The 14501-nt window shown below is 42.9% G+C and overlaps 1 protein-coding gene across 1 annotated transcript in view; it reads left to right on the plus strand.

Annotated features, from left to right (window-relative positions):
* Nucleotides 1–893: 893 nt before the first annotated feature.
* Nucleotides 894–14501, plus strand: part of LOC139423633 (MHC class II transactivator-like) — a 44097-nt gene continuing 30489 nt past the window's right edge. The window contains exons 1-2 of the mRNA XM_071175219.1: nucleotides 894–1013; nucleotides 10595–10669. Coding sequence (XP_071031320.1) covers nucleotides 929–1013; nucleotides 10595–10669 — 160 coding nt within the window. The 5' untranslated portion in view covers nucleotides 894–928. The remainder of the gene's footprint in view (nucleotides 1014–10594; nucleotides 10670–14501) is intronic.

Below are 14501 nucleotides of genomic sequence, written 5' to 3' on the forward strand. Positions count from 1 at the left end.
GGAATGCTGAATGTAACATGTCGGAGGGCATTTTACACGGAGCTCGTCCGTTTTGTCACGCTCTGTGTTAGAGCGTTTGAGGACACACTGGCGTGTGGGTTTTGCGTCCGGCGTCCGTTTGATGCGATTATGTCAGCGCCTGGTAACCAAACTGGTATTACCATGCCAGCTACAATGTCAGTGAAAGGAATGAGAGGGGCATTTCCGTGAGGGAGGGGGGGTGTGGTATGGTGAAGTAAGTGGCGTGGCTGGTATCTGTTTATGTTGCGCCTGTGCGTGTGTATGCGCCTATCAGACTGGTATGGCATATGGCCACACAGATAGACCGGTTGGTATGGCTGGTACTTTCCCAGCTAGACTGAAGCCAAACTCCCATGTAATTTCCTCCTCTAAAAAAACAGATGGAGGGAGTCTTCTCCTGTCTTTTTTTTTGTCCTTGCAACATAATCAGCTCTTTAACATTACCAATAGTTAGTTAGTCGGGCATTGGTGGGGTTCCACAGTCTCTCCTGTTTCCGATTGTAGCCATTGGGGCGGCAGGGTAGCCTAGCGTTGGACTAGTAACCTGAAAGGTTGCAAGTTCAAATCCCCGAGCTGACAAATCTGTCGTTCTGCCCCTGAACAGGCAGTTAACTGTTCCTAGGCCGTCATTGAAAATAAAAAATGTGTTCTTAACTGACTTGCCTTGTTAAATAAAGGTTAAATAAATACACCCCTTGGTCTGAGTGATGAAAGCACTTGTCTTTAAGTTTGTAGAACAGTGGAAACGAATGGGACAGAGAGAGAGAGAGAGTAGAGAATAGACGCACAATGAGATTCCTATCGAAAGTAAAAGTGAATCGATGCGGTGGGTGCGACGCGAACAGACAGACGCACAACAAACGGCACAACAAAGTGCACGGAGCGTTCAAGGACAGCTATAGCTTTAATGCATGGATCATATAGTGGATCATATGGTGGAAGCTGTTGCGTTTTAACCGAGGGGATGGAGACTCTCGATGCCCGCCAGACAGGTGAGATTTTTGGGGTCTTTTTCTCCTCAATGTAGTTTTTATCCGACGCACTTGCTCCGGTGAAATAAAAAAAAACATATATTTTTTTGAAAAGACAATTAATGTGAACTTATTTTGTACTATTTATTTAAGAGTTGTACTGTTTTTATATTTGTAAATCAAATTTAATTTCGCAATTACTTTTGTTTGTAAATGATTGCATGTGGCGTGTGATTTGATGCGGGTTTTTTGGGGGTGTTTGGGGGGGATTCCAGTCAGCAACGAGAAAAAGTGAATGACCAGGTGTCCTCTAATGACCCCCGGTAGGTGCTGTTCTCCGTTCTGTTATTCAGAAGGAATACTACCGTGTGTTGCAATCTTGTCTTCTGTAATGTTTAATTTGTGTTTGGCAGGTTATCTGGAATTTATTATTTTACTGTAGGACTTGTATCATGTCCCCCGTCCCCGTCCCCCCCTCCACATGTTTCAAAGAGCAATACAACTGTGACACGTGTGTGTGTTGGGGGGGGGACGTGGAGTTCATTAATTAGGCCATGCTTTTACTTTCTGATCTGTTTTAATATCATTCTCTCACCCCCCCCCCCCCCCCCCCCCCCCAGGATGTGGGTAGCTCATAGGCTAGTTACAGAGTAAATCAACAACTATTATGTTTAGAGAGAGACGGGACATGCTGCTCTGGGGTCCCTGCTGAAGCCCAATAGGCTAGTTATAGTGTAAACAGACAGAGCCCAGAGACATTATGTTTAGAGACAGAGACCAGACAGACAGACAGACAGAGACCAGAGACATTATGTTTAGAGACAGAGACCAGACAGACAGACAGAGACTAGAGACATTATGTTTAGAAACAGAGACCAGACAGACAGACAGAGACCAGAGACATTATGTTTAGAGAGATGGGACAAAACATTGAGAATGTTGAATATTGTTCAAAATTCTAGAAATTTAGTTTTTTATTTTATTTAACTAGACAATTTCAGTTAAGAACAAATTCTTATTTTACAATGATGGCCTACCCCGACCAAACCCTCCCCTAACCCGAACGACCCTGGGCCAATATTGCACCGCCCTATGGGACCCTCGATCTCGACCGTAACCCAATGAGAGGTCCTGATGCTAGAGACCGTAACCCAATGAGAGGTCCTGATGCTAGAGACCGTAACCCAATGAGAGGCCTTGATGCTAGAGACCGTAACCCAATGAGAGACCCTGATGCTAGAGACCGTAACCCAATGAGAGGCCCTGATGCTAGAGACCGTAACCCAACACCTTATTGAGAGGTCCTGATGCTAGAGACCGTAATCCAATGAGAGGCCCTGATGCTAGAGGCCATAACCCAATGAGAGGTCCTGATGCTAGAGACCGTAACCCAACACCTTACTGAGAGGTCCTGATGCTAGAGACCGTAACCCTGGACCCCGTGTTTCCTACACCTAGCTGAGAGGCCCTGATGCTAGAGACCGTAACCCTGGACCCCGTGCTTCCTACACCTAGCTGAGAGGTCCTGATGCTAGAGACCGTAACCCTGGACCCCGTGCTTCCTACACCTAGCTGAGAGGTCCTGATGCTAGAGACCGTAACCCTGGACCCCGTGCTTCCTACACCTAGCTGAGAGGTCCTGATGCTAGAGACCGCAACCCAACACCTTACTGAGAGGTCCTGATGCTAGAGACCGTAACCCTGGACCCCGTGCTTCCTACACCTAGCTGTAGCTGCAGACATCATTGCTCCCGCCTTAACATGTATTTTTAACCTCACGCTTGATGTCAAAGATTTTCCCACATTATGGAAATCTGCTTTTGTACTGCCTCTCCTGAAAAGGTGGAGATCCTTCGCTACTTGACAACTATTATTAACCCGTATCAACATTGTCTGTACCTTCAAAGGTACTGGAGTCCTTAGTTAGTAAACAGATCAAAGGCCAAACTTCCAAGAAAACAACATCTTCAATGAAATGTAAAATCAGGTTTTGTTTTTCTGTCCAACAGCAGCTGTTTCAGCAACGGTGAAGGTTTTTAAATGACTGTGAGCACTGTGCTCTTGATAAGAAAGTTACATTGTGTTGTCCGTCTTTATCGATTTGTCGAAGGCATTTGACACCGTGGACCATGCTGTGTTCGTAGCGCAAAGGTTTAAATGTTGTGGAATTACTGGTCGTGCTCTAGCTCTGTTTATACACGACCTATCGAATCGTTCAGAATGTGTAACGGCGGATGGTTGTAAATCTGCGTCCATAGAGGTGGTGCTCTAGGTGTTCCGCAAGGTTCTATTTTGGGCCCACTACTTTTTTTGTTTTTGTATGTCAACAACATTGGGAATCTTATTTGAAAACAGCGGATGTTAATTTTTTTATGCAGATGATACTTTCTTACTTTATTTTAAACTTTATTATTTATTTATATCTTTATTCTAGTGGTAGTAGTTGTTCTGTTCTTTATTCTAGTGGTAGTAGTTGTTCTGTTCTTTATTCTAGTGGTAGTAGTTTATCTGTTCTTTATTCTAGTGGTAGTAGTTGTTCTGTTCTTTATTCTAGTGGTAGTAGTTGTTCTGTTCTTTATTCTAGTGGTAGTAGTTGTTCTGTTCTTTATTCTAGTGGTAGTAGTTGTTCTGTTCTTTATTCTAGTGGTAGTAGTTTATCTGTTCTTTATTCTAGTGGTAGTAGTTGTTCTGTTCTTTATTCTAGTGGTAGTAGTTTATCTGTTCTTTATTCTAGTGGTAGTAGTTTATCTTTAGCTTTTTTTAAAATGCCCAAAGACCATTTAAACATCATACAACAGAATCTGTATGATTTTAAAGCTTATTCTGTATTCGGGTAAGAACAAAATGTTTGGTATTTTCAAATGCCAGGCATGTTACCGATCATGTCATTGCTGCATTAGCTGGACATACTATAGAGCGAGTTAAAGTGTACAAATATTTGGGTGTGTGGGTTGATAAGCTGAGATTCACTGTGCATGTAGAGAACTTGATAAGGAAGCTCAAACTGAGAATAGGATTTTATTACTGCCATAAGGCTTGTTTTTCTTTTGAGGCCAGGAAGGAGCTGGTACGATGTATAGTCGTGGCCAAAAGCTTTGAGAATGACACAAATATTAATTTTCACAAAGTCTGATGCCTCAGTTTGTATGATTGCAATTTGCATATACTCTAGAATGTTATGAAGAGTGATCAGATGAACTGCAATTAATTGCAAAGTCCCTCTTTGCCATGCAAATGAACCGAATCCCCCCAAAAACATTTCCACTGCATTTCAGCCCTGCCACAAAAGGACTAGCTGACATCATGTCAGTGATTCTCTCATTAACACAGGTGTGAGTGTTCACAAGGACAAGGCTGGAGATCACTCTGTCGTGTTGATTGAGTTTGAATAACAGACTGGAAGCTTTAAAGGAGGGTGGACCTTGGAATCATTGATCTTCCTCTGTCAACCATGGTTACCTGCAAGGAAACACGTGCCATCATCATTGCTTTGCATAAAAAGGGCTTCACAGGCAAGGATATTGCTGCCAGTAAGATTGCACCTAAATCAACCATTTATCGGATCATCAAGAACTTCAAGGAGAGCGGTTCAATTGTTGTGAAGAAGGCTTCAGGGCGCCCAAGAAAGTCCAGCAAGGGCCAGGACCGTCTCCTAAAGTTGATTCAGCTGCGGGATTGGGGCATCACCAGTACAGAGCTTGCTCAGGAACGGCAGCAGGCAGGTGTGAGTGCATCTGCACGCACAGTGAGGTGAAGACTGTTGGAGGACGGCCTGGTGTCAAGAAGGGCAGCAAAGAAGCCACTTCTCTCCAGGAAAAACATCACGGACAGACTGATATTCTGAAAAAGGTACAGGGATTGGACTGCTGAGGACTGGAGTAAACTTTTGGCCACGACTGTACATTACTGGCAGTTTTAGATTGTAGTTATGTTATATATATATGCAGGCCTCAGCCACTACCCTGAGAGCACTTGATTCAGTGTATCAAATACTTGTTCTCCCCACTGTATATGCAGGCCTCAACCACTACCCTGAGAGCACTTGATTCAGTGTATCATGCAGCCCTCAGGTTCATTTACAAATCAGAAACGTCTAACACATCATTGTGATCTCTACAGCGCTGTTGGCTGGTGGTCATTGACCTTGCGTAGGCTTAAACACTGGTATACACTGATTTATAAGGTCATTTGGGGTAAAATGCTATATTATCTCTGTTCTTCAAAAAAAATCAGGTCAGAAAAATAAATATAAATTACGTTCCCATTCTCATTTGAACAGGTCATGGTAGGAATAGTTTTAGTTACTTAGCTCCGTGGTCCTGGAGTTCTTTCCTGAAACATTTTAAAATATGATGATCTAGTTTCTTTGGTGGAGTTTAAACACTTGATTGATGTATATATCATCATTATATATCATATATATCATGCCACCCTGCATACCACTGCTGGCTTGCTTCTGAAGCTAAGCAGGGTTGGTCCTGGTCAGTTCCTGGATGGGAGACCAGATGCTGCTGAAAGTGGTGTTGGAGGGCCAGTAGGAGGCACTCTTTCCTCTGGTCTAAAAAATATATATCCAAATGCCCCAGGGCAGTGACACCGTCCTGTCTAGGGTGCCGTTTTTCGGATGGGACGTTAAACAGGTGTCCTGACTCCAAATCAAATTTTATTTGTCACATACACATGGTTAGCAGATGTTAATGCGAGTGTAGTGAAATGCTTGTGCTTCTAGTTCCGACAATGCAGTAATAACCAACAAGTAATCTAACTAACAATTCCAAAACTACTGTCTTGTACACAGTGTAAGGGGATAAAGAATATGTACATAAGGATATATGAATGAGTGATGGTACAGAGCAGCATAGGCAAGCATAGGCAAGATACAGTAGATGGTACCTGTAGTCATGTCTCTATGTAGTACTGTGGAATAGAGTTCCATGTAGTCATGGCTCTATGTAGTACTGTGGAATAGAGTTCCATGTAGTCATGGCTCTATGTAGTACTGTGGAATAGAGTTCCATGTAGTCATGGCTCTATGTAGTACTGTGGAATAGAGTTCCATGTAGTCATGGCTCTATGTAGTACTGTGGAATAGAGTTCCATGTAGTCATGGCTCTATGTAGTACTGTGGAATAGAGTTCCATGTAGTCATGGCTCTATGTAGTACTGTGGAATAGAGTTCCGTGTGGTCATGGCTCTATGTAGTACTGTGGAATATAGTTCCGTGTAGTCATGGCTCTATGTAGTACTGTGGAATAGAGTTCCATGTAGTCATGGCTCTATGTAGTACTGTGGAATAGAGTTCCATGTAGTCGTGGCTCTATGTAGTACTGTGGAATAGAGTTCCATGTACTCATGGCTCTATGTAGTACTGTGGAATAGAGTTCCATGTAGTCATGGCTCTATATAGTACTGTGCACCTCCCCATAGTCTGTTCTGGACTTTGGGGTCTGTGAAGAGACCTCTGGTGGAATGTCTTGTGGGGTATGAATGGGGTGTCTGAGCTGTGTGTTCTAGTTGTTTAAACAGACAACTCGGTGCTTTCAACATGTCAACACCTCTCATAAATACAAGTAGTGATGCAGCCAATCTCTCCTCCACTTTGTGCCAGGAGAGATTGACATGCATATTATTAATATTAGCTCTCTGTGTACATCCAAGGACCAGCCTGTTCTGAGACAATTGCAATTTTCCTTAACCCTTTTTTTGTGGCACCTGACCACACGACTGAACATTAGTCCAGGTGCGACAAAACTAGGGCCTGTAGGACCTGCCTTGTTGATAGTGTTGTTAAGAAGGTAGAAACTAGGGCCTGTAGGACCTGCCTTGTTGATAGTGTTGTTTAAGAAGGCATAAACTAGGGCCTGTAGGACCTGCCTTGTTGATAGTGTTGTTAAGAAGGTAGAAACTAGGGCCTATAGGACCTGCCTTGTTTATAGTGTTGTTTAAGAAGGCAGAAACTAGGGCCTGTAGGACCTGCCTTGTTTATAGTGTTAAGAAGGTAGAGCAGCACTTTATTATGGACAGACTTCTCCCCATCTTAGCTAATGTTGTATCAGTATGTTTTGACCATGACAGTTTATATTTCAGTGTTACATCAAGCAGTTTAGTCACCTATTCTTGGTACATTTCCACGTTATTCATTACAAGATTTAGTTGAGGTTTAGGGTTTAGTGAACGATTTGATCCAAATACAATGCATTTTAGTTTATAGATATTTAGGACTAACTTATTCCTTGACATTCATTCTGAAACTATCTGCAGCTGTTTGTTAAGTGTTGCAGTCATTTCAGTCGCTGTCGTAGCTGACTTGTCTAGTGTTGAGTCATCCGCATACATAGAAACTCTGGCTGGCATGTCATTAGTAAAGATTGAAAAAAGCAAGGGGCCTAGACAGCTGCCCTGGGGAATTCCTGATTCTACCTGGATTATGTTTGAGAGGCTTCCATTAAAGAACACCCTCTGTGTTCTGTTAGACAAGTAACTCTTTATCCACAACATAGCAGGGGGGTGTAAAGCCATAACACGTACGTTTTTCCAGCAGCAGACTATGATTGATAATGTCAAAAGTGGCATTGAAGTCTAACAAGACAGCCCCCACAATCTTTTTTTTTAAATCAACACATTATTCAATTTCTGTTAGTCACATTTCTGTGGAACTTGTTCAGTTTATGTCTCAGTTGTTGAATCTTGTTATGTTCATACAAATATTTACACATATTAAGTCTGCTGAAAATAAACACAGTTGACAGTGAGAGGACATTTATTTTTTTGATGAGTTTATCTGGTCAAACACAAGTGGTAACAGGCTGATTGGTCAGCTATTTGAGCCAGTAAAAGGTGCTTTACTATTCTTAGGTAGTGGAATGACTTTAGCTTCCCTTCAAGCCTGAGGGGTCACACACTTTCTAGCAGGCTTAAATTAAAGATGTGGCAAATAGGAGTGGGCAATATCGTCCGTGATTATCCTCAGTCATTTTCCATCCAGATTGTCAGACCCTCGGTGGCTTGTCCTTATTGTCAATACTTTGTTCACCTCTTTCACACTGACTTTACGGAACTCAAAAGTACAATTCTTGTCTGTCATAATATGGTCAGATATACAATCGATGTGTCGTGTCAGCGTTTGTTGCTGGCGTGTCAGCATGCCTAAGTTTGCTTATCTTGCCAATTTAAAAAAAATCCTTGAGGTAGTTTGGCAATATCAGTGGGTTTTATAATGAATGAGCCATCTGATTCAATGAATGACGGAGCTGAGTTTGCCTTATTTCCCAAAATGTCATTGAAGGTGCTCCAAAGATTTTTACTGTCATTATTTATGACCTTTGACCTTTGTTTCATAGTTTCTTCTTCTTCTTTATTCAGTTTGGTCACATGACAGTACGTTAGCCAATCGGTTGTGCAGCCAGACTTATTTTCCATTCCTTTTGCCTCATCCCTCTCAAACCATAACATCCTCATCCCTCTCAAACCATAACATCTTCATCCCTCTCAAACCATACTATTTATATATTTATTTACTATTTTTCAATTCCTCTTCATCCCTCTCTCTTCTCTCTCTCCTCTTCATCCCTCTCTCTTCTCCCTCTCCTCTTCATCCCTCTCTCTTCTCTCTCTCCTCTTCATCCCTCTCTCTTCTCTCTCTCCTCTTCATCCCTCTCTCTCCTCTTCATCCCCCTCTCTTCTCTCTCTCCTCTTCATCCCTCTCTCTTCTCTCTCTCCTCTTCATCCCTCTCTCTTCTCTCTCTCCTCTTCATCCCTCTCTCTTCTCTCTCTCCTCTTCATCCCTCACTCTTCTCCCTCTCCTCTTCATCCCTCTCTCTTCTCTCTCTCCTCTTCATCCCTCTCTCTTCTCTCTCTCCTCTTCATCCCTCTCTCTTCTCCCTCTCCTCTTCATCCCTCTCTCTTCTCCCTCTCCTCTTCATCCCTCTCTCTTCTCTCTCTCCTCTTCATCCCTCTCTCTTCTCTCTCTCCTCTTCATCCCTCTCTCTTCTCTCTCTCCTCTTCATCCCTCTCTCTTCTCTCTCTCCTCTTCATCCCTCTCTCTTCTCTCTCTCCTCTTCATCCCTCTCTCTTAAATCTCTCCTCTTCATCCCTCTCTCTTCTCTCTCTCCTCTTCATCCCTCTCTCTTCTCTCTCTCCTCTTCATCCCCCTCTCTTCTCTCTCTCCATCCCTCTCTTCTCTCTCTCCTCTTCATCCCTCTCTCTTCTCTCTCTCCTCTTCATCCCTCTCTCTTCTCTCTCTCCTCTTCATCCCTCTCTCTTCTCTCTCTCCTCTTCATCCCTCTCTCTTAAATCTCTCCTCTTCATCCCTCTCTCTTCTCTCCTCTTCATCCCTCTCTCTTCTCTCTCTCCTCTTCATCCCCCTCTCTTCTCTCTCCCATCCCTCTCTTCTCTCTCTCCTCTTCATCCCCCTCTCTTCTCTCTCTCCATCCCTCTCTCTTCTCTCTCTCCTCTTCATCCCTCTCTCTTCTCTCTCTCCTCTTCATCCCTCTCTCTTCTCTCTCTCCTCATCAATCCACAGGGGATTTTAACGTTTTTTTTCAACAAGTCATGTTCTTAACGGGTGTGTGCCTATTAGTAACTGGGATAAGCAATTTCATAAATGTGTCAAGTGCAACGTCTGGGTTGCTTCTCATTACACACCACGGACCAACAAACATTCTTTACATCAACAACATGGGAATCACTACAAAACATATTGTATGACCTCATACACTATATTAGGCCCAGCCTTTGGAACTGGTTTTCCTACGTTGAGAGAATGCCAAGAGTGGTGCAAAGCTGGCATCAAGGCAAAGGGTGGCTATATTGAAGTATCTCAAATATATTATAATTTTTTTAAACCCTTTTTTGGTTACTACATGATTCCATATGTGTTATTTCATAGTTTTGATGTCTTTCTACAATGTAGAAAATAGTTTAAAAAAATAAAGAAAAACCCTGGAATGAGTAGACGTGTCCACATTTTTGACTCTCAGTTGATATCACATATATTATCAAGCATTTCACACACGTTATCCAGATACTGACTGTTAGCACTTGGTAGTCTATAGCAGCTTCCCACCAGAATGGGCTTTGGGTGAGGCAGATGAACCCGTAGCCATTATTACATCAACAGTATTTAACATGAGATCCTCTCTAATCTTTACAGGAATGCGGTTTTGAATATAAACAGCCACACCTCCACCATTGGAATTCCTGTCTTTTCTAGTAAATGTTATAACCATGTATTGCTACCACTGTATCATTAAAGGTGTTGTCTAAGTAGAGTTTCAGATATAGTCAGAATATGAATGTAATCTGTTACTAGCAAGTTATTCATTTCATGAACCTTGTTTCTTAAAGCTACGTGGGTTAACGTGGGCTATTTTTGAGCACTTTTCTGTGATGCTTGCTTGTTTTCATTGCTTTACTGGGAAACTTATCAGAAGTAGACATTCTCATGTTATTTATGTTAGTGAGCTGGGGTGAGCTGCACACGGTGTACTTCCTCCTAGGGCAAACCCGCATCAGTATTAACAGCATAAATCTGGTTCCTAGGCACGTGATTGCTGCGTACAATAGATGTAGTATATGGTGATCCAATGTGATTTGGTCAACAGGTGCCAGGATGCAGGATATGGACATCATGGATCTGCACCCCTCCCTTACACCTGAGGTTGAAGACTTTCTGCCAGGTAACCCTGGACTAACACATAGATATAGTTACCCTGGACTAACACAGAGATATAGTTACCCTGGACTAAACACAGAGATATAGTTACCCTGGACTAACACAGAGATATAGTTACCCTGGACTAACACAGAGATATAGTTACCCTGGACTAACACAGAGATATAGTTACCCTGGACTAAACACGGATCTACAGAGATATAGTTACCCTGGACTAACACAGAGATATAGTTACCCTGGACTAACACAGAGATATAGTTACCCTGGACTAAACACGGATCTACAGAGATATAGTTACCCTGGACTAACACAGAGATATAGTTACCCTGGACTAACACAGAGATATAATTACCCTGGACTAAACACAGAGATATAGTTACCCTGGACTAAACACGGATCTACAGAGATATAGTTACCCTGGACTAACACAGAGATATAGTTACCCTGGACTAACACAGATATATAGTTACCCTGGACTAACACAGAGATATAGTTACCCTGGACTAACACAGAGATATAGTTACCCTGGACTAACACAGAGATATAGTTACCCTGGACTAACACAGATATATAGTTACCCTGGACTAACACAGAGATATAGTTACCCTGGACTAACACAGAGATATAGTTACCCTGGACTAACACAGAGATATAATTACCCTGGACTAACACAGAGATATAGTTACCCTGGACTAAACACTGTTCTACATATATATAGTTACCCTGGACTAACACAGAGATATAGTTACCCTGGACTAACACAGAGATATAATTACCCTGGACTAAACACGGATCTACAGAGATATAGTTACCCTGGACTAACACAGAGATATAGTTACCCTGGACTAACACAGAGATATAGTTACCCTGGACTAACACAGAGATATAGTTACCCTGGACTAAACACGGATCTACAGAGATATAGTTACCCTGGACTAACACAGAGATATAGTTACCCTGGACTAACACAGAGATATAGTTACCCTGGACTAACACAGATATATAGTTACCCTGGACTAAACACTGATCTACAGATATATAGTTACCCTGGACTAACACAGAGATATAATTACCCTGGACTAAACACTGTTCTACATAGACATAGTTACCCTGGACTAACACAGAGATATAATTACCCTGGACTAACACAGAGATATAATTACCCTGGACTAAACACTGATCTACAGAGATATAGTTACCCTGGACTAACACAGAGATATAGTTACCCTGGACTAACACAGATATATAGTTACCCTGGACTAACACAGATATATAGTTACCCTGGACTAACACAGAGATATAGTTACCCTGGACTAAACACTGTTCTACAGATATATAGTTACCCTGGACTAACACAGAGATATAGTTACCCTGGACTAACACAGATATATAGTTACCCTGGACTAAACACTGATCTACATAGACATAGTTACCCTGGACTAGCCTGTTATCTCTGTTAGCTCTGTTAGCCCTGTTAGCTCTGTTAGCCCTGTTAGCCCTGTTATCTCTATGCCCTGTTAGCCCTGTTATCTCTGTTAGCCCTGTTAGCCCTGTTAGCTTTGTTAGCTCTGTTAGCTCTGTTAGCCCTGTTAGCCTTGTTAGCTCTGTTACCCTGTTAGCTTTGTTAGCTTTGTTAGCTCTGTTAGCTCTGTTAGCCCTGTTAGCTCTGTTAACATCTTATCTATGTTACCCAACTATTCTGATTCATCACCAACACCTGTTAGCCCTGTTAGCTGTCCCCAGAGCAGGTTTTTTCTGAAGGATTCGTTGCCATCACCTGGCTAAATGGTGAACCACTTTTGTGGTACCAGTTATCCTGAATTTAACTCAAGAGTTGACTAAAGTTACCTTGGTAGTTTATAGGACTCAGGTAACCGTGCAACAATTACCTTGGTAGTTTATAGGACTCAGGTAACCATGCAACAATTACCTTGGTAGTTTATAGGACTCAGGTAACCATGCAACAATTACCTTGGTAGTTTATAGGACTCAGGTAACCATGCAACAATTACCTTGGTAGTTATAGGGCTACCAGGTAACCGTGCAACAATTACCTTGGTAGTTATAGGGCTACCAGGTAACCGTGCAACAATTACCTTGGTAGTTATAGGGCTACCAGGTAACCGTGCAACAATTACCTTGGTAGTTATAGGGCTACCAGGTAACCGTGCAACAATTACCTTGGTAGTTATAGGGCTACCAGGTAACCGTGCAACAATTACCTTGGTAGTTATAGGGCTACCAGGTAACCGTGCAACAATTACCTTGGTAGTTATAGGGCTACCAGGTAACCGTGCAACAATTACCTTGGTAGTTATAGGGCTACCAGGTAACTGTGCAACAATTACCTTGGTAGTTAAAGGGCTACCAGGTAACCGTGCAACAATTACCTTGGTAGTTATAGGGCTACCAGGTAACCGTGCAACAATTACCTTGGTAGTTATAGGGCTACCAGGTAACCGTGCAACAATTACCTTGGTAGTTTATAGGGCTACCAGGTAACCGTGCAACAATTACCTTGGTAGTTATATGGCTACCAGGTAACCGTGCAACAATTACCTTGGTAGTTATAGGGCTACCAGGTAACTGTGCAACATAACACTGTTCTACAAAGGACAATGTTCAGAAACTTTTGGTTCCGTATGGATAACTCACTCACACACAAACCCTGCACCCAAACCACAGGAGGTTGGTGGCACTTTAATTTGGGAGGACGGGCTTGTGGTAATGGCTGGAGAGGACGAGGTGGAATGGTATTAAAGGCATGGTTCCCATGGTTTCCGTGGTTTGATGCCATTCCATTCGCTCCGTTCCAGCCATTGTTATGAGCCGTCCTCCAATCAGCAGCAGTCCCCCCCAAACACTGTTCTATAAAGGAGAACTGTTCATTACAAAACGTTTAGTTCCACACACACACACACACACACACACACACACACACACACACACACATACACACACACACACACACACACACACACACACACACACACACACACACACACACACACACACACACACACTACACACACACACACACACACACACACACACACAGTTAACCCCTGCAGCCAAACACTGTTCTATAAAGGAGAACTGTTCATTACAAAACGTTTAGTTCCACATATCTCACACACACACACACACACACACACAAACACACACACACACACACACACACACACACACACACACACACACACACACACACACACACACACACACACACAAACACACACTGTTAACCCCTGCAGCCAAACCCTGTCCTATAAAGGGGAATGTTCTTCTATACAGGACATAGTGTTGATGAAGGGACATGATTAGAGGACGTTAAGTCCCTCAACTCTGTACCGTAACACTCTATTCCTCCTCCTGATAAATCCACCTTCCTGTCTCCCTGTCCCAATATTCCTCCTCCTCCTCTATTCCTCCTTCAGAAATCCACCTTCCTGTCTCCCTGTCCCAATATTCCTCCTCCTCCTCTATTCCTCCTCCAGTAATCCACCTTCCTGTCTCCCTGTCCCAATATTCCTGTTCCTCCTCTATTCCTCCTCCTGATAAATCCACCTTCCTGTCTCCCTGTCCCAATATTCCTCCTCCTCCTCTATTCCTCCTCCAGTAATCCACCTTCCTGTCTCCCTGTCCCAATATTCCTCCTCCTCTATTCCTCCTCCAGAAATCCACCTTCCTGTCTCCCTGCCCCAATATTCCTTTTCTCCCGACTTCGTTTGTGTCTCCATCTCCTAATAGTCCTGCTCACCTTGGAAAGGTGTCTTTCCGGGCGCCCCAAGAACCTTTCATGAGGGAACGGATATAGTTATAATATTCACTTCACT

Source organism: Oncorhynchus clarkii, chromosome 13 (genome assembly GCF_045791955.1).
Source record: "Oncorhynchus clarkii lewisi isolate Uvic-CL-2024 chromosome 13, UVic_Ocla_1.0, whole genome shotgun sequence".
Taxonomy (NCBI): Eukaryota; Metazoa; Chordata; class Actinopteri; order Salmoniformes; family Salmonidae; genus Oncorhynchus; species Oncorhynchus clarkii.